At 49.3% G+C, this 20,963-nt stretch overlaps 1 protein-coding gene across 2 annotated transcripts; it reads left to right on the forward strand.

Annotated features, from left to right (window-relative positions):
* The first annotated feature begins 5,713 nt into the window (after window positions 1–5,713).
* On the forward strand, window positions 5,714–9,469 carry LOC124676521 (WD repeat-containing protein 44-like). Of its 2 annotated transcripts, XM_047212565.1 has the most exons (6): window positions 5,714–5,824; window positions 6,374–7,461; window positions 7,564–7,902; window positions 7,999–8,130; window positions 8,241–8,334; window positions 8,460–9,469. In XM_047212565.1, exons 2-6 carry the CDS (start codon window positions 6,400–6,402, stop codon window positions 9,014–9,016), a joined length of 2,184 nt encoding a protein of 727 aa, XP_047068521.1. In that variant the 5' UTR covers window positions 5,714–5,824; window positions 6,374–6,399; the 3' UTR covers window positions 9,017–9,469. The 2 variants fall into 2 exon arrangements, with proteins under 2 accessions (XP_047068521.1, XP_047068520.1); XM_047212564.1 differs by lacking the exon at window positions 5,714–5,824 and having other exon boundaries at window positions 6,160–7,461.
* The last annotated feature ends 11,494 nt before the right edge of the window (window positions 9,470–20,963 follow it).

Raw genomic sequence — 20,963 nt, forward strand, 5'->3', positions numbered from 1 at the left:
CTCTTGGAGGCCCAACACTGTCTACAAGCATAGAAGCACCCGTAGACATCAATCATCAGGTGCTGCCACCTTAGAAAATCCCTTACGTTGGTGTTTAAAATCGACTTCAAGAAAGCTTTCGACTATGTCAACTAGGAAAGCCTTCTCTTCATACTTGGAGTAAGGGGTTTTGACGATCGATGGTGCGACTGGATGGCGCGCATCCTTACCACCGGCCACACAGCGGCGCTTCTCAATGGGGTGCCTGGTGACTGGATTAGGTGCCGTAACGGTCTTCGACAGGGCGACCCCTTTCCCCATACCTCTTTATCATTGTTGCGGATGTCCTTCAACGCTTTTTTCCGCAAAGCCTTCCTCGACGGCAAGCTCTGTCACCCCCTCTCCCCCACCACTTCGTGCCCTATCCTACAATACGATGATGACACACTTATTATCTGTAAAGCTGACTCCAGGGCGGCCTCCTCCTTAAGGAGGTTCAGGAGGATTTCGGTGCCGCAACGGGGCTTGCCATTAACTTCCATAAATCCTCCTTCATCCCCATGCATGTTCCCCACGCTGACGAACGTCTGTTCTAAATAACCTTGCATCCTACTATATGTGCTCGTATTGCTTCCACAGGGTGTGCTCGAAAGTATAGATAAAAGGCATCATGCTTTCTTATGGACGGGCAAGGACTCTTGCTCGGGTGCTCGCTGTCTAATTTCTTGGGATAAAATTTTGTTGTCTAAACAGGAAGGTGGCTTCGGTGTTAAGGATCTCCACCGGCAGAACAGGTGTCTTCTCCTCAACTTTATCCATAAACTCCACCAAACTAACACTCTACCTTGGAAAGACTGGTTTAGGTAGCACTCTAGGCAGGACCTCGGCGACTCGACTTCTTCACCATCCTTCCTCGACAAAATTGTGCGGGAATGCCTCCCGTTGTACCGCTCCATCATGCGTGCCACGGTTGTGAGTGGCACCTCCACCGTCTTCTGGCTCGACAAGTGGCTGCCCGGCAAGCCACTCGCCGAGCGGTAGCCTGCGCTCTTCTCACATGTTACCCGGTCGAACGCTTCGGTGGTCGTGGTCGTCTCGACGGACCTTGCACTCCATCCCCACCTCACTGGCGCAGCCGAGCGCGAGCTTCAGGATGTCCGGGGCATTGTGGGCTCCGCCGCCCTTGCCAGCGGACAAGATCTACGCTTGATCGACTCTCTTTTGACCCCCCCTCCCCGTTCAGCACCAAGGAGGCATAGAACATGCTCTCCCCCACCCATGCCCTAGATGTGTCCGCTTGCACGTCGTCCTGGGGGCTTAGGCTGCCTGCCAAGGTGCGGATCTTCTCGTACCTCGTCGATATCGACAGGCTCAGTACGCGAGCCAACCTCTTCTCCAAGAGTTGCACGCCCTCCGCTGTCTGCGCGACATGCCCCTGCAGGAGACAGGGAGGCACCTCTTCTTCGACTGCTCCGCTGCTGCCGAGGTGTGGCGCTGGCTGGGGACCCCCATCTCGGCAGGCGACTTCTCCCTCTGGGACTTGCTACGTCCCCATGGGACGGAGGCCCACGTCTGGCACGCCGGCCTAGCGATGAAATGACCTCGTCTTCAATGCCAAGACTACCACAGCCGGCACGATGCTCCGTAGGGCGGCCGACAACCTTGCTCTCTGGAGGTGGAGATATAAGATATATGACCGTGGGCGACTCGGTACCCTTCGTTCCCTCCCATAATTCTCGAAAAATAAGAAAAAAATAATGGTGTAGCCAATGAATTATCCCATAAACATACAACATTTTAATTTCAAATACAATAATATTATGGGCTACACAAAAATGACAAAGGTGTGGATCTGGTATGCCTATTTCAAATCGCCAAATTTCAACATATTTATCTTTTTTTTAGCCTATCATATAAATAATTTCACATGAAAATTTTACACGTTTGTGGGTTGCGTCATTTATTATGTCCAGATTTATTTTTAGATTTTTTTGAAATAAATATGTATGATTTTCGTTTTTATTAAACGCCCAAGAGCTAAAGGCACTTTTCGATTGAGCAATCAGTATTAACATCGCCCAGAAAGTAAAAAAGACAGACATCAATACAAAGGGTTCCTAGACGATAGACATCGTCTAGCAATGGATGCCACACCAGAATATTAGGTTATCCAGAGAACTTTGGATTTTTTCAGTTAGGTCTGAAATAAGTTCCGTGAGAATAGGAAACACGCCACGCTTACTCTGGTGCAAAGATCGGTGCCCCCAGATCTTAAACATAAACAAACACGTAAGCTAGGAGCTATGAGTAGCTAGACGCGTCGACACACATGCACAAATCGGCGGGCGGTTGTTGCCGCCTAGCCCGATCGAGTTTTTGCCAGTTGCCATCTCTGCCCAGCCACAGAACAACTTTAAGCAATGAGGTTGTTGGGTTAGCTGGAGATGGATACGTCTACAAGAACCTGCCCGCCTAGCTGCCCGTGCATATCCACGTATCACTTGTACTACTCGCCGTTCTCTTCTTCCTTATATGATGATCACCAACGCACGCACGTAAGCAAATCCACGTAGCTGGCCGTTTGGTTTCTTGCGACAAATAACTCGCCTTGCAATGTTTTTCTCTCACACGAAATGGAGTACTTCTTTGTCATCAGCTGTTTAGTCAGCTGGAGTTTTCTTTTTCTTTCTCTCAAGAACACCTCGAGAAGTACCTAGTTGCACAATTCGGATGACACGTCAATGCTGACTAGTGTTGCGTAAAGATAGTCGTGGCATGCTGCAGAGGAGAGATGAGAAGGTAATTAGGGCATGTCCAATGCATAGCTCTAGGGGTGTTGCCTCACACCTTTAACTAGGTTTGGGTGGTCCAAAGTAGGTTCGGATGAGGAGGCAACCTCTTCATCAGGAGGCAACCTCTTCAGCCATAAAGTGAAAAATGTGAGAGAGAAAGAGAAAAACCAAATCAGCTTTTGAAGAAAGACATATTAATAGGACCATAACATGGCATGCATATGTCAAAAGTTTTATCCAAGCCTAGTTGGACAGCTGCCTCCATTGCTCATGCCCTTAGAGGCGGCCAACCCAAGCTGACACCCAGACCAACATAGAAGAAACGCAGCCGAGGTGTCTGGCTGTTTTCGTGTGACTTGGTATAAGAAATCACAGCGTACACCCAAGGGGACCAAAAAGAGAGCGGAAGGGGAACATCATCTTTTTACGATCCAGTCCGTCCTAGCCAGCCAGCCAGCCAGCAGCAATTGACGTTGCCTTGGTATAGCACCGGCACTGCAAGCAAATTTCCGTCTTCAGATTTGCTCAAAATTAGAAATATGTTAAAGCAAATCTAGCACATATATCGTAAACGCGCCAAAACCGTAAATAATCCATCTGCTTTTGGTTTTCGTCGCAAAATCAACGCAGATCAGTAACGGGCACAGCTCGGGATTTTTTTAAAGGAGATTGAAAACACCGCGCCCGACCTCCACATACACGTGCCGCGAGAAAACCGAGTGTAACCTCTATCCATAGGGAAGTAGTTGGCGCACTGAAATTTCCCTACCCCGCCAAAGCTCGTACGCTCCCGTCTTCCACTGCCCACAGCCTTCCGCCAACATTCATAGCCGTGCCGTTGGCGCTGGGAGCCCCATACCGCGCCGTTAGTAGGTTAAATCTCACGGGCTTGTTGCGTATTCTTCAGCGATGAAAGTATCTTTTCATTGGCGAAGATACAACCAGTGAGTCGATTGGAATGTTTGCCAAGGTGATGATCCGAGTCTATGTTCCTGTGTATCTTCAAGCTCCAACTCAAGAATATACGCAAAGATTGATGAAGATGAATGAAAATAGAGGTTGGCCGGTAATGTTACGAATTATTGATTGTATGAATTGGAGGTGGATAAATTTCGAGGGCTTGGCATGGGTTTAACTACGGTAAAACTCATGATCCTACTATTATGCTTGAGCCGTGGCATCGAAGAATTTGTGGATTTGACATTATGGACATGACTACACAATGGCCTGTCGAGGACATTTATTCATCTTGGACAACATTTGTTAAGACCAGCCAAGCCCCAGAAAACAAACAAAATGCTCAATGTTCCAAGGCACAAGAAACATGCCAAAATGACATTGAAAGAACTTTTGGTGTTTTGCAAGTTTGGTTTGCCATTATTGGTGGCCCAACTAGTTTTTAGGATCCAAAAAAATCGCCAACAACATCATGACATGTTATGTGATTCTTCATAATATGATCATCAATGATGAAAAATGGTTAAACCTGGAGTTCTTCTATAACAATGTTGGCAGCCAAGAGAAACCACAAAGGAACCCCAATCGCATACAAGCATTTTTTTTTGAGACGTATCGACAAATTGAAGATTCAGCCACGCATGCCTAACTCAATCTTGATCTCGTCGAGCACCATTGGCAGCTACATGGCAAAAATTGATCTCCCTCCTTTAGTGAATACATTTCCTATTTATTTATTTATGTGTGAGATGAACAACTATTTGCCCTCGGAACCATTCATTGTTTGTTGAATTATTTGATTTGAACTATTGTTGAAATTTGACTTTAAAATATTGTAAATTGGATGGTTACCGTGTTGATGATGTTTAAAACAATCATAAATATTAGCCTATGTTTCTATCATATCCATTTTGGATTAAGCAAAATGATGAAATGTGTCGCATGCTTTTCGGTCACGTTTAGGCTCTGCGAAACAAATTCCGTAAACGGCGCGGCTCTGTAAATAAGTTTTACAGGATCTGATAGAGCTGCTCTTGCACCCACTTTGAAACAATTCCAGCCCAGAATATTACCGGTGACGACTCACTTTCAAGTGAAAAAGAATGCAAGGCCCTAAACTGAGTGCTGACAAGTGAGATGGATGCATGTACTGGTGCTACCACCCGCAGATGAATTGGAGCAAGGAAGAGATCTGCGTCAGGTAAGGATTACACAAGCAAATCGGTGTGATGCAGCAGCGACGCGCCCGAACCGCTCGCAGTGGTGCCTAGAGCGTAGAGACCCAGGCCTAGGAGTGGTAGATCATTTACTATCGCTCACGCTCACGCACACAGCCTGTACATGATCAGAATACGTACACGGTACCACCATCGTCCCTTTAAACGGCAGAATACGGTACACTTTTATTGGAAGATGAACAAATCAAGAGAAAAAGGAAGAAATGGAAAAAAGATAAAGAAGAAATGGACCAGTCGACTGCGCCATTCAAAGGAAAAAAAAACTTTGAAAAAAGTGGCACTGTGCCAGAAGCGTCGAGACACAAGATAGATAGGAAGACAGGGGCATCACCGAAAGATAATCATGCCACCACTAAGTCAGCAGAGAAAAGCAAATTCTCGACATGTAAATTGATGCTAATTCGTGTTCCTGAATACGATGCTGCTCCATTATATATGATGATGCGATAACGAAAAAATACTCTTAAAATACGTTTTGTTTCTTTGTTTCTCATCATTCCTGGACGGTAATCACATGAGTAATAATAATTTAAAATCCCATTTCGTGGGTGCTGGTTCCAAATCTGGCGATGGCGATGGGGACCCCAGCGACTCATCATCCACGTCCCAATAAATCCCTCCCATCTCCGATTCCTCCACCTTCCTTCCTTTCCCTCTTCAATCTTTCCGCCTTCCCGTCGTCGATTCCAATCCCTCACATCCGCCACCACCGCCATTCCCCATTCGCGCCATGCCGCCGGCGACCACCCAAGAACACCGCGCGCTTCACCGCCTCTGACGAGGAGGACGACGATAGCACCTTCCTTGGGTTCCAATTCCCCCAGCGCGCGCGCGCGCCAGTTTCTCCCTTCCGTCCAGGTGAGCTTCCCCTCCCCTCCATCCCGGCCAGGAAATTTTCTATTCCCCCCACACGCGTCGCCAAATCCTTTCGAGATATGTGTCGCCGAGTTCGCCGCCCGTAAAAACTTCATCTTTTATTTCTCTTTGTTCTCTTCCTTCTTCCCCTGGCCACCTCCCCGCCTTTTAACAATGGGGCGCGGCCGCGACTGCGCGGCTGGTTCCGCCGAGGCCAGATGCATTGCTCGGCCGGGGCCGATTTGGGCGCGGGAGGTGCGGGATTTGATTAGAGATACGGGGCGCGCAATTCAATACTTGGGATTTGGGGTGCTCTAATTGGGCTCTTGTTTATTGCTTTCCTACTCTGATTACTCGCGCCACTTAATAATTTTCCTCTTCCCCTCCGCCCGCGCCTTGTGTTCTCGCCCCCGGCCGGTTGACGCCGAGGCAATTCAGCGCCACACCCCGTGCTCTGCTTCCCCCCTCTCTACTGTTATATAAGCGCCTGTCCGGAATATGTTTGCTTGCCCACTGTTTCTCATCATCAACTGTACATGCCTCCTCCTGCAGCAGCGTCCCAACAACAAGAACCATCCATGGCGTCCTGCCAATTAGTGCGAAGCTCCAGCAGTAGCAGGATGGAGGCCGACGAAGAAGCCTTCTTCGACACGCACCAAGAGCTGCTGGCGTCCCCGGCATCCAGCCCAGTGCCGGTGCCGGCATTGCCGTGGTCCTCATCCAACGCCCTCGACAGCGTGCAAGAGCGGAAGGAGCGGTTCCTCAGAAGCATGGGCCTCGAGTGCAGCCCCAGCCCCAGCCCCAGCCCCAAGCACGCGGATCCCGTCTGCCCCGCCGCCGAAGCCGAGGAGGAGGAGGAGGAGGCGGTGCCGGACACGGGCAGATTCTCGTCGCAGTCCGAGGAGAACGACTGCTCCATGTCCAGCTGGTCCACGGAGGAGACCACCAGCTACGGCGACGGCGCGTCGGACGACAATTCCGTCAGCGGGTCCAGCAAGGACGACGGCAGCAAGGTCAGCCGGAGCTCCAGTTCATTCTCCTTCATCCGGAGGCTCATGAGCCGGAACGGTAAGGCCTCTGGCGCTCCGAGGACGGTCGAGAGGAGGAGGAGCGGGTGGCTTGAGAGGCTCGGCGTGGCGGTCTGTGTTGTGGATCTTACAGGGGATGAGCCCAGCACCAGCTCCTCCGACAGCGAGCAGAGTCGGGGTGGACGGTATGAGAGAGTTAAGGTCCGCTCCTACCGGAAGCGGTCCAAGGAATTGTCTGCCGTGTACCAAGGTCAGGTGATCAAAGCACACGACGGTGCCATCCTGACGATGAAGTTCAGCCCCGACGGGCAGTTCCTTGCGACCGGCGGCGAGGATGGAGTTGTCAGGGTTTGGAGTGTTTCGCAGTCTGATGACTGTAAGATTCCTACGGATGATCCCTCTTGCGTCTACCTCAAATCGCGGCGCAAGCATGGGCTGACGCCGGTGAGTGTTGACACCGAGAAGTTATGCAAGGTCAAGAGCATGAAGAAAACTGGAGACTCTGCTTGCATTGTGATTCCGGCATCGGTTTTCCACATATCGGAGGAGCCGCTGCACGAGTTCTTTGGGCACTCTGGTGATGTGTTGGATCTGTCCTGGTCAAACAACAAGGTCAGTTGAACAAATGCATTCTTTTTCTCAACCCAATGTGACTGTTCTTTGTTTCTCTTGTACCTTTTTTGTTCATGATCATTAAAATTTGATACCTTGCAGCATCTACTGTCTGCATCAACAGACAAGACCGTCCGCCTGTGGGAAATTGGATCTGCAAACTGCATCAGCGTTTTTCCGCATAGCAACTTTGGTAAGCTCATAGTTTCATATATTCTCTGCTTCAAAGCTTATGTCTTTACTTATGGGCTGAAGCTGACAGTTTGCTTCCCTTGTTCTGCAGTGACCTGTGTCCAATTTGATCCGACCAACGACAATTCCTTCATCACTGGATCCATTGACGGCAAAGTCCGTGTATGGGACATTACTAGAGGCAGCGTCGCGGACTGGGTGGATGTTAGGGACATAGTTACGGCGGTCTGTTACCGACCTGATGGAAAGGTAAGATTATGGTTCACTGCTGTAGTTATTTTGACTAATTTGTTACCTCAATAGTTCGTGAGATTGATCTCCTTCTCTTTCTTTGGTTTCTTTCAGGGTGCAGTTGTTGGAACCATTACTGGAAATTGTCGGTTTTATGATGCATCAGATAATAACCTCCTGAGGTTGGAAACTCAGATTGCACTCAACAGCAAGAAATCATCTCTCAAGAGAATCACAAGTTTTCAGGTAAACATCTACAAGAAAAGGATGACTGCGGTTACAATGTATAGCTTTGTTAGTTCTTTTTTCTCAGGAATGCTTCTTACTATTGCTCTTCCATTTTAATTTCATTGCAGTTCTGTCCAATCAACCCAAGTAAACTTATGGTAACATCTGCCGACTCAAAGATCAGGATACTGGATGGAACCAATGTGATTCAAAATTACAGTGGTATGTCTCAGATACTTGCTTTATTCCTTTTGCTCTATCCAACAATTACCCTTGTAGTTTTGTCTCCTTAAAATTCATTACTACTTCCAATGGACTCCAAACTCATAGTATTTCTAAACCATCAGGACTTCGAAGTGGTTCGTGCCAGATGTCTGCATCATTCACTCCTGATGGGCAGCATATAGTGTCTGCTAGTGAAGACTCCAATGTTTATGTTTGGAACCGTGAGAACCAAGATGAATCTGTATGGCGACAAGCAAAAACCACATATTCATCAGAGCGATTTCAATCCAACGATGCAGCCGTCGCGATACCCTGGATTGGCATAAAACCAAGAAGCCATGTTTCATTGGCCTCTCAAATGCAATTCAAGTATACTTCAAGTTGCAGTGGAGACTGTTCTTCCACTAACAGCAGTACGCCAAGATCCTCTGCTCCTGGTATTTTCAGTCTGAACCAGGAGCTGTTCACCGAGCCCTCTTGCAAAGGGCCGGCAGCAACTTGGCCAGAGGAAATGCTGCCATCTTGCTCGATCGGTGCAAATTTGGACGAGTCGCAGTACAAGCTCCTGAGGAACTGTTCACAGAGCACATCAAACTCCTGGGGTCGAGTGATCGTAACCGCAGGATGGGACGGCAGAATTAGGTCGTTCCAGAATTATGGCCTGCCGGTGCATCAGTGACTTGGTTCTTGGAGAACAATTGGTGAAAGTAAACGGCAGCAGCATTAGCGCTTCACATGGGCATCAAGAAAAGCACCCGTGCACCCAGCTATGCTGGTCCAGTGTGTGTGGTTTCTTGGTACAAGACATCACATGCTTGGTGCTCCTGCTGAATTGTGCATGGACCAGTGTTGTACATAATCAACCCGGTGGTCCTCTGAGATCTCTTCATCAGCGGTTGTTGTTCGTGGCAGGTCCTGTAGCTTGTACAACCTTTTTTTTTTGTAGAAATCTTTCAGTCTAGATCAGATTTGTTCCCTGTCCCTTCTTTCAATTGCCCTATTGGTATGCCACGGGAATTCGTTAGCCTAAGCTAGAGTGTAAATTTTCATCCCACTGAATGTGTGGGAGCTTGATGGCAGGTACATTTGTTCCATCCGGAGTATATATGAGAAATTCGTTCATTCATTCAAATTGCAGTGTCCAGTTCTTCACATCTATATGCTTTTGTCAAGATTTTGATGCAGTTTGCTTGTGATCCTGGTTAAGCTGTTCGGTGTGGAGTGTGGTCCTTGTGCAGCTGCTCAAAAGGTTATGATTGTCCATCTAATCGGACCTTAGGTGGTTCATCTTCTTGATTGATTTGCCATGTTACCTGTACGTACCATAAATATACTGGTCCTGAATCTGTTGAGGTCGGACCTGCGGGCGAATGCGCATCTGATCTTTTCTCGTGTCTGCCTGCTCCTAAAATGCTTGATTTCCTCTGCTATGCTCTCTGCTATGTTTGTGAATATGTTGCAGTGAAGTAGTAGGCATTATGCTCCTGCCGCTCACATCGTTGTTTTGTTTTCTACTAGTACTACTAGAGATCTTGGAAGGGTTCTTCTGGCGGATGTGTCCCTGTTGGCTGTGGCTATTTGTCCGGACTTGTTCAGATTCAGCTCACTGAACCATTTAGCATGCAATTGAATACTCATATGCTGCACTTAGTTCGAGACAGGGCGACTGATTAGTGCATCTAAACAGCTTCAGAGCCTCAACGTGATTAGCTGAGCCTGGTTGTCAAACATTAGGTTACTCGGTCTGGATGATTGACGTATGGCGAGCCAACGCAAGTTGCAGCTATGTCAATTGTCATGCGATTAATTTTGTGCTACTGGTCCTGGTAACAAGATGCTGAGGAATCTGCCGTAACCCTTCTCTCCTCGGCACGGCGGACTGCTCAGCATAGTAGTACTCACACGGTGACCTAGTGCAGTGATTGTAGAGCTTCTAGCAGAAACCAAAATGCTACGTGAGCTGCGTAAGTAAGTGGTCAGTGCATGCATTTCGCTGTGGGGGAAAACTTCACCTGTGCTCTTCTGCAAGGTGTCTGCCAATTGTTCCCCACTAGGATTACATTAAGAAACGATCTAAGTAAAGCACAAACAGCCTGATCACCATGATAACACTGTTTGTTTTTGAAAGGAAGGCAAAATATTTGCCTCATTCCATTAGTTTAGTAGAATAGTCTTGACAAGACAAAAAAAGAAAAAAGAAAAAGGCATACAAGGGGACTACTCTCCCTATGCTACATAGCACAAACACTTTGTCCCGGCAGTTACCCAAAGTTTCGCCTCGGCCTTGATATTGTTGCGTAGGATCGAAGGTGGGGCAGATTTGTTGTGGAAAACTCTTGCGTTCCGTTCGTTCCAAATTATCCAACTCACTAGCAGTTCCTCGAAATAGGGTTTCGCCCCGCTATTTTAATATAGCAACCAACCTATACAAGATAGCAACCACCGCTGCGACAAACAGCACATCAAGCCCAAAAGAAAGAAGCATAGTTAGGGACGCCAAAGCCTTTTGGATTGGGACACTCTTGCTTGACATATTTTCCCACCACACATCAAGGGCAATATCTACCGTCCACTCGGTTGTTGATATAGAAGCAATGCTAAGCCACTCCTTGACCATAGTTTCCTTCTTGGATTACATTAAGAAATGATTTAGCTAAGCAGTAAGCATGAACAGACAGACCACCATGACAACACTGCTTACAAGTGCAGCTTCTGTCAGATAGGCCTGTATTTTCTAAACACGCACTTGTGTTGCTGTGCACTGTTTCTATCCATCGTTAGATCAGGGCATGGTTATAAAAGTAAGAGTCAAAAGAAGGTTGCTTAATCCTGACTTGTACCATTGAAACAGTCAAGTTAGTCAGCTCCCGTCTGGGACACTCATGCTCTGACCATTTTTAACTGTTCTCTTGACTACCTGCCGCACACTGATTTTCAGTTTGCCGCAGAGGTGGTCTCAAGGAGGCCACTGAGAAGTCGTAAACAGCAAAAAAGGGCCACGCTAGCTGAAGATTCAGATTCAGATGATGTTCTGTACTTCTGTTAAGTAGCGCCGCGCGCGGAACAGTATAAAGGAATTTAGTAACCACCACCAGAACTTGCGGTTGCAGAGTACTTCACTACTCTGTCTGAATCTGAACATTCTGGCGAATCTGAGGCATCTTTAACGGGCGATACATTTTAGACGTCTAAAAGTGGTCGCCGTTTTCGTCGCCTGCGGACATATTTTGTTCGCGCGTCCATTTGCGTCTGGGTGTGCTTCCACCGGGACGATCCATTTTTATATTTGAAATATATTTGAAAGCATACAAAGTAGTACATTTAAAAGCATAAAAACTATACAAAGTAGTTCTAGAAGCCTAGACTACTTGCTGCCTGAACGGGCCGGCCCCGTCGTTGCTATGCTCTCTCGCCTGCTTCTCTGCCGCCTCCCGTGCGGCCGCTAGAGCTCGGTGCGCCGCCGCGTCCTCTAGCAAGTACTGCCGCAGCCTCGTGTTGGTGACAGCGTCCTTGAGCATCTCGAAAGACTCGACTATAGCCCTCTGCTCCGCCGCCCTCTCCTCCTGGGTAGGCGCATCAGGGTCATCGGAAGACCATGATATGTCGGAGTCGAAGTCCTCTGTGGCTACGGTGGCCGCCACCCTGCGCTGTTCCAGCTCGGCGTCGACCACCGCATGGGCCGCCCGCTCCTCCTCTGCTTCCTCCTCCGCGAGAGCCAGGGCCTCAGCGTCCCTGATAGGGTCGAGGAGGTCGTCGGTGCTTCGTCGTCATCGAACTCCTCGTCGGAGCTCGAGGCCGGGGGAGGTGGAGTGGGAGGTGGAGGTGGAGGTGGAGGCGCGACAGCCTGGCCGCGGCTGGCGCTGCTCATGGTGGCTCCGGTGGAGGCTGAAGGGCAGCGGCGCTACGGTGGAGGTTATGCGGCGATCGCGCCCTTGTTTATATAGGTCGAAGGCAGAGCGACGGCCGCGCCACGCGTGGCATCACCATTACTACGTACGCAGAGGTAGGCGACGGTCGCGCGCCACGCAAGGCATAGCCATTTACGCGGCCGCAGACTGCCGAAGCAACGCCTCGGCGCTAGTACTGGCGGAGAAGACGCATCGACGCTGGGTCACTGCCAGGCGGGCCAGACGAAACGTCCGCCAGACGCGAGCGGACACTTTGCGCATCCGCGCAGCGTCCGTAGAGACGCATCCGAGGTGCATATTTGAGCCAGGTTTCCGTCGCCGCGGACGTCCCGATAACTTTGCGTCGCCCGCTGAAGTGGTACCAGACGCATTTTTCGGCCGGCAGGCGCAAAGCGGAAACGGTTGCTCATCGTCCGTTTGCGCCGTTGGAGATGCCCTCATTGCGCTCTGGTTCGGGTCAGATTTGCGTTGCACCCAACCAGCTCGTTACACAGGTCGGCAATGTGCAAATGCTAATGCTGTTTGACGTTCAGGACTCGTCTACGTACGCCGTGACCTCACATTTCGCCACCGTCTCCGGTGACAACTGCTAACTGAATAACCAGTGTGCATGACAGGCTCGTGGCGTACGGCAGCCATTGAACCACGAAATGTTGATGTGAAGTGAAGCTGTGTGTGGTGCTTCGTCAGATCAGAGATGCGCACGGAATCCTGCCTCAGAGGGCGGTAAGCCCAGCAGCAGAAATCGGATGGTGTTCGTGTGCGCGACGCGACGCCGCGATGGGATCTTGCCAGTTTGCAGGCCTGTTGTAATCATGAGCCGCAGACAGCTCATTGCCATACAAATGCAAATCGATTCAGATGATGTCTCCGTTGGCGTTCCGGTGTCACTCTCTACTACCACGAACAAGCGCATTGTTAAGAGACAGGTCTGGTGTGGTTTCACGTGATTAGGGAGTAGGTTTGGCGAATAATTTCCAGAAATGGTGGCGATTGTGCGATGCATCACTGCATCAGGCTTGTCAACTACCAAGAGTGGTTAGAATAAGCATCTTGACCAGGAGAGATTCATATCAACCAGTTGCTCTAAAATGATTCATTTCGACCATGATTCACCTGCTATTATAAGGCAGTGCTTCTAGAGGCATTAGAATTTAGAAGTCAAATTAGCCTCTGGTTTAAGCTTATCATTTCTGCTGTTGCACACAACTTCCTCCCATTGTTGGAAGGTTTGGGAGTTGCTACCTGCTAGCTTAAACTCGACATCCTTGACTAACCAATAACCGGCTACTGCTCAGATTCTGTGAACTAGTTAGCAGATTGACCAGTTAGTGAGTGTTGCTTGCTTGTTCCCAAGTGTATGTCGCATCCTGCTCATGTCATCTTTGCGCCTACTGCAGTAAGATTCCTCAACCTATCTATCGGCCAAAGAGATTCAGAAATGACTGCTAGCAGCAACAACTGGCTTGAAGACGCCTAGAAGCACTCATCTCATCTCTGCTGGTGCCTTTGTGCAAGCCCGCTCCTTTTTTTAGCGTGTCCCTTCTGACCACGGCCTAATCATTGTGCTAATTAGCCCTCATGCATAATTGTGTAGCCCTGTCTTTAACAAGTCCCTCACACGATCGCGATCTGCGTTATTGTATTGCTGGCCGCCTAATTCGAGGCTCAACGCACCCCGTGACCTCACTAGCTCGCATGCAAGTTGGCAATGGCAGGGATGGTATAATGCAGAAGCTAGCTAGCTCCCCATGTGCAGCTAACTAGGGTTAGATGGATTGTTATATCGCCATGATCTTTAAGCAGCGATGCATTAGCCAGGTACATGTACATTGGCCATTGCTTCCTTCACCATGCAAGTTCTTTGCTGTCGACTGTGGCATCAGATGAGGAGACCACGACCCACTAGATTCACCGTGATGCTCCCGGATTTGGCAAGCCGCCATTTCTTTATCCCTCTAGATTCCCGCTGTTTTTGCCGAAAGGAAAAGATGGCGAAAAATACACTTGTTCTAGATTCCGTGGTGGATATGGTGTGCAGGGAAAGGCACGGCGAGTTTGGTCCGGCATGGAAATGGTCCGGCGCTGTAGCGGCAGCGGGAGACAGCCGCGGTACGGCGGGGCGAAGGCCCGAAACTTTGGATCTGCCGGAGTCTTGTGGTCCAGTACGCGCGCCCCTCTCGGATCTGATCTGAGCAGGCAGTTTCGAGTTTCTGCCCATGATCTGTGCTCCGCGACCGTGCAGACGAGCAGCTCAGCGCATCTCCAACGGGGCTACCCGTCCGCGTTCGTTTGTCTGCACGGACCGCAAATGCGTCTGCACCCTTCTTCCGTGGGCGACGCATAATGTTCGAACCATTCGCGGAGGTACAAACGCGACGCAAATATGCATCACGTTTACGCAACGGTCACGCCGATCGTCCGCCCGCTTCTCCCACAGACTCACCTAGTAGCGACCCTGGCTCGAGCAGGCGCGAATTAAGCGCAACAACTACCAGGAGGGCAACCACTAGAGTGGCAACCGCGTCGATCGGCGCGCGAACCCCCGGAATGGAGCGCCGAACCGCCGCGGAAGAGCAACCGCAACCCTCTTCGTTATACGCGCCGATTTTAATCCCCGCTCAATAAGACTCATGCGTCTGCGCTAATCCATCTCCAACCTGCGTGTCAGCCATCTCAAGCCATGAGCAAACTATTGTTGCCATCGGACACCGATAGCAAGGGGAAGCCGTCGGGATGGAAACATTGGTGGGATAGAGCTGCACACCGAGAAGCTCTAGCTCCCCACCGACTAACGGCGAGGAGGAGGGGGATGCCATCGCGAATGACGGGCGGGATGGGCAGGGAGAGGCCGTCGTCGAGGAGGGGGACGCCGTTGGCCACGACGGCCAGGACGAGGAGGAGGAGAAGGAAGAAGATGAAGATGCAAGGTGGGCACGGCTAGAGGAGAAGGCAGCGGCCTAGGAGGCAGCGGTAGCAAGGAAGGAGGCAAGGGCCCGAGCGAGGGCGCAGACGGAGGCTCATGATCCGTTTACTGACGACGAAGAAGACCCCAATGACCACTCGTCGGAAGGGGACTCAAATTCGTCGGACGCGTCGACCGCCAGTACCTCTTCGCAGGAGGTGACGAGCAGGAAGCGTCTCCCCGAGGATGACGAGGCGGGGCCTTCAAAGAAGAAGTAGCTAGTTTAAAAGTTTGAACTTATTTTTTCGCAGTTTGTATGTTTAAATGTTTGAACATGTTGCACTAATTTCAAAATATCGATTTTACCTAAAACTGAGAATATTTCAATCGTGTCTACATAGAAAACTATGATATCAAGCGGCATTCTAGAGTATACGTGGCCATGGGAAGCCCGGCCCGGTCGGTCTGGCCCGAAATTCACGGGCTTGGGCCAGCCCGAGCATGCCTCTCGAAGATTTGGGCCTGATGGTTGTGCTGGGCCGGGCCTAGGCTTGAGAAATGTGCCAAATAAGGAAGAGGCCTGGCCCGAGGCCCGAGGCCTGATAGGTATTTGTTGTGATGGGCCGGGCTTGGGCCGAAATTCTAGGCCCGAAGGTCGGGCCTGGGCCTGGGCTTTTTGCGCCGGGCTTTGTTAGGCCCGGCCCGGCCCGAACTATGCCCAGGTATAATCTAGAAGAATAGAAATCATTTCCTCTTCCTCTTCACATATAGAGGAATATAAATCTCTTCACCACATGGCGGCCTCACCGGACGAAATGCGTCGTCCCGCTGGGTTGCTTGCCGACGCAAACGGACAATCACCATTTTGGCGTCCGCTGACTGACGCAAACGGACGCGCACGGACTATTTAAACGTCCGAAATGCGTCGTTCCGTTGGAGATACCCTCACATCGGATGATGTTGCTCGACCTCTTTTGGGTTCCCTGGCGTATGCTTGGGAGCATGGTTGGTGAGAAACATCCTAAACGTGATTGGTGGCTCCCGAGCCTATTTCATGCCCGCGGTGGCCCAAAAATAGTCCTTTGGTAGTCCACGTTGTACCAAAATACTACACCATACGAAGTTTAAGTAACTTAAAGATGGCTCGATAGGCACGCTAGAGTCGGTGGTTTTTTCGGGAAATGCCCTCATGAGCGCCACGTGCCTGGAGGTGTGCACGCGTTGTGAAGTGCGGGAGATAGGATGTCTTAACTCCCCTCACCACCCAAACGATACTCTCCGACAACTCCCTCACCACTATTTCTCCATGTTGCCGCGCCTCGTCTTCCCCCTCCACCCGGTTGCCATCTCCCTATCCAGCTGACGACGGCCCCTAGCGGCGAGGCCAACCTCGTGGCGGCTCTCAAGTAGTTGTCCCCGGTGTGTTTGAAGCTACGTGCTACGAGGGCGGCGAGCTCGGCAACGGGCTCAGGAACGACAGATCTGCCCAACGGATCCTCCTCGGCGACGGCCGCCGATTCGTCGAGGGTGGTCGCTGACAAAGCGCATGCCTTCGCCGGGCCAACCATCTTCCGTTTGGCGGGGATTTTTTCGCCCTGTTCGCCGGCCAGACCAGGTGCACGACTTGGTGGTGCCCATTAGGTATAATGACATCGATCTTGACGAGGTACCTACCCGTGATTTGGGCAACCTTTCCCATAAATTATCTTGGCAAAGCCCTCTTGGTTTGGTAACTCAAGAGGGTGGACTTTCAACCACTCAAGGATAAAATGTCCAAAAGCTTATCACCTGGGATGAAAAGAATATCAATGTGGCTGGCCGGGGAGCCCTTATCAAGTCCGTACTCACCTCTCAAGCGATCTTCCACCACACTCCCCTAACCATACCACCGAGGTGCTTTGAAAGTATGAATAAAATTGAGCGCGCTTTCTTCTAGGAGGAAACACAAAATCAATTGGGAGACGGTTTGTAGGCCTAAATGACCTGGTGACTTGGGGACTTCTCCACCTCGAGAAATTTGCACGTGCCTTCCGCCTTCATTGGCCTTGGTATGGATGGCACGATCCCAACAAGATTTGGGTGGGGATGGGAAAACCCATGTGTTGTGGCGGACATGGAGCTCTTCTACGCCGTTACCAAAATCTCTCTTGGAAATGGGAACATTGCCCCTTTTTGGGACTCGCCTTGGCTTAATGGAAGAAACCCCAAAGATATCGCCCACTCGTTCCCGAAACTTCCACTCGCAAGAAATGGAAAGTCAAACAAGCCATGCACAACAATGCTTGGATATCAAATATCAAGATGGACTTGAACTTAACTATCCCGCAGATCCAACAATACATACAGTTATGGTCGGAGTTCAACACCATCCAACTTAGAGAAGTTGTGGAGGACTCGATCGTTTGGACCCTCAACTCTAGTGGGGAATATTCTTCATCTTCGAACTACAACACACAATTCTTTAGGGCCACAAAGTCTTGTATGAGTAAGTTGGTATGGAAGACTTGAGACCCTCCCAGGATAAAATCTTTGCGTGGCTAACAACCTAAAATAGGCTTTGGATGGCAGATCGTCTTGAGAAGATCGGTTGGACCAATTGTGGCATTTGCCCGCTTTGCAAGCAACCCAAGAAACTGTGGCACACCTCTTCTCCCACTGTCGCGAGCATGGTGAAATATTGGTTTGGGCTCCATGCTATTCAGATTCATGAGTGGACCATTGACCTATCCATTGATGAGTGGTGGTCTTCCATGACTTATAATGATTCGTCAAATAGGAAGGCAATGATGTCTCTAACTTGTTCGGTAGTTAGACAATTTGGAAGGGAACAAACGCGAGGGCTTTTCAAAACAAGTCCGCTCTGCCGCCTATTCTTATTAAGATCATAAAGGGTGAGGCTAGCCTTTGCGTCACCGCGGGTGACAAAAAACCTGAGTCATGCAATGCCGAGAGTAGTCCCTTTTGGTGTTACTTGAATACCGTATTTTGTCATGTCATGACACTTATTCTTATTTACTGTGATGAATCAAATGTTTTGCCTCCTTTTTTTGCAAAAAATCTCCTCCAGTTGAATGTTGGAAGCTTGATGCAACTATCAAATACATGTGTTCCATCCCGAGTATATACCAGAAAATTCGTTCATTTGTTCAAAAATCAGTGTCCAGTTCTTCACATCTGTCAATTATATTTTTGTCCAAAATTCAGATATTTATAACTTGTGCCTCTGGTTAAGCTGTTTGGTACTACGAACCTTGTGCAGCTGCTCAACAGGTTATCACTGTCTCTGTAATGGGACCTTAAGGTGGTTGATCCTTTGATTGATTCCCCATGTTACATGTACGTCCCATGAATATACTGGTTCTGAATCTGTTGAGGCCGGACCTGCCGAATGTGCACCCAGATATTTCCTCGTGTGTCCCTGCTCCCAAAATGCTTGATTCTCTTCTGCTATGCTCTGTGTTCTGTCTGTGAATATTTGCAGTTAGGTATTAAAAATCTTCCGGCGACTTTGGAACTTAGAAATTTCGATTGGATATATACTCTTTTGGGTAGAGGTCGTCTTGAAAGGGTTCTTCTGTTGCATGTGACTTCTGCAGATTCAACTCATACACTTCACTTTGTTAATGACATAGATTAAGAAAAATGCTCCACTTAGTTCGAGACAAGGCCACTGATTAGTGATTATTGCCTCTAATCAACGTGATTAGCTGAGCCTAATAATGTCAAACATTATGTTACTCGGCCTGGACGGTTGACATTTGCCGAGGCAACGCAAGTTGCAGCAATGTCCATCGCCATACTATTACTTTTGTGCTGCTGGTCCCGGTAATTAGATGCTGAGAGATCTATCTAGGTCACAGCCTGGCCACCATGACAACAAGCTCACAAGTGCGGCTTCTGTCAGCTAGGCCTGTAATTTTAAACACGCACTTGTGTTGGTGTGCACTGTTTCTATCTTTCGTTAGATCAGGGCATCGTTAAAGACAATACCATTAAACAGTCAAATTACTAAGCTCCCGTCTGGGTCACTCATGCTACCATTTTTAACTGCCTGCCGCACACTGATCTTCAGTTCGTCCCGGGGTGGTCTCATGGAGGCCACTCAGAAGTCAGAACACGTCGAGTGATGTCCTGTCTGAATCTGAACATTCTGGCGAATCATTGCGCTCTGGTTCCGGTTATAGCACCCAGCTAGCTCGTTACGCAGGTCGGCAATGTGCAGATGCTACGGCTGTTCGACATGTTTCTCCAGCAATATTTTAGAGCATCTGTCCGCCGTCCATGGCGCGTATACGTACGCCGTGACCTCACATCTCGCCATCCTCTCCTGTAACTGAATGACCAGTGGCCATCAAGTCGGCAGTGCCGTGTGCATGACAAAGCTGGTATCTCACGCATAGTTTGCCAGTGAAACATGCTCCTGTGGTGTTGATGGGTATGAAGTATGAACTGAAGCTTGCTTGTGGGTGCTTCGTCAGATCAAGGATGCTCGTACGCTGTGCACGGAATCCTGCCTCAGAGGACGTAGTGACATATGGAAATGTCTTGTGCAGTTGTGCTGTAGTATCAGTGGGGAGACATGCTGGTACAGGAACCACCGCTGGCAAAGGATAATATGATGCCATCTTGCCCCTTGGGATCCGTTCGTGTGTGCGACGCGACGCCGATGGGATCTTGCCAGTTTGCAGGAATCAGTTTGAACCATCGACTTCAAACAGCTCATTTCCATGCAAATGCAAATTGATTCAGGTGATGCCTCCGTTTGCCTTCCGGTGTCACTCTCTACTACCCCGAGTAAGCGCATTGTTAAGAGACAAGTGTGTCGTGGTTTCACGTGGTTAGGACTTAGGAGTAGGTTCGGCCAATAATTTCCAGAAATGGTGGCGACTGTGTGTCAACTACCAGGGTTAGCACAATTAGCAGCTACCGTGTTAGATTAGCTTGAGATTCAGAGCGGAGAAAACAAATACAGTAGCATGTTTGTTGGAACCGAGATGTGTAGGCTCGACTGAAGGAGCAAGCATCTTGACCAGGGAGATATTCATATCAATCAGCCAGTGGCTCTAAAAAGATTCATTTCAACCATGAGTCACCTGCTACTATAATGCAGTGCTTCCACAGTCATCGTAGGAGTGAAATTAGACGCTGACTTGAGCAAATCATTTGTGCTTTTGCACACAACGTCCTCCTATTATTGGAAGGTTCGGAAGTTGGAACTGACCAGGGCGTGCTGGTCAATATAGGGTAGCTCTTTTCGAGAGCATCAATTGAGGGTAGCTGCTAGCTTAAGTCCGACATCCTTGACTAACCAAGAACCGTCGGGCGTCGACAGTCACTCTCGAGTACACGTTACTTCGGCTCCTGCTCAGATTCTGTGAACAAGTTGTTTATGCTGCATCCTGCTCATGTCATCCTTTTGCCTACTTGGCTACCATAGTAGAATTCCTCAACCTATCATTCAGAGCGACAAGGTTACGCAGTTTTCAGAAAGTTCATGCATGATGACTGATGAGAAAGACTATCAGATTCAGAAATGACAAATAGCAACAACTACATACAAGTCTACTAGTCTAGAACTACTCTTTGTCCAGAAAATATAAAGTCTAGAAGTACTCATCTCATCTCTGCTGGTGACTTTGTGCAGCCATGTTCCTTCTTGTTTTATTTTAGCATGCCCCTTCTGGCCACGGCCTAATCATTGTGCTAATTAGCCCTCATGCATAATTGTGTAGGCCTGTCGTTAACAAGTCCCTCACACGATCGCGATCTGCGTTATTGTATTGCTCGTCGCTTTCGAGGCTCAACGCGCGGCC

This window comes from Lolium rigidum, chromosome 7, assembly GCF_022539505.1.
Source record: "Lolium rigidum isolate FL_2022 chromosome 7, APGP_CSIRO_Lrig_0.1, whole genome shotgun sequence".
NCBI lineage: Eukaryota > Viridiplantae > Streptophyta > Magnoliopsida > Poales > Poaceae > Lolium > Lolium rigidum.

Coding starts and splice junctions, on each gene's coding strand:
- LOC124676521 (XM_047212564.1), top strand. CDS start 6,358: ATGCCTCCTCCTGCAGCAGCGTCCCAACAACAAGAACCATCCATGGCG. Junction 7,462..7,563: donor TGTCCTGGTCAAACAACAAG/GTCAGTTGAACA, acceptor GATACCTTGCAG/CATCTACTGTCTGCATCAAC. Junction 7,903..7,998: donor GTTACCGACCTGATGGAAAG/GTAAGATTATGG, acceptor GGTTTCTTTCAG/GGTGCAGTTGTTGGAACCAT.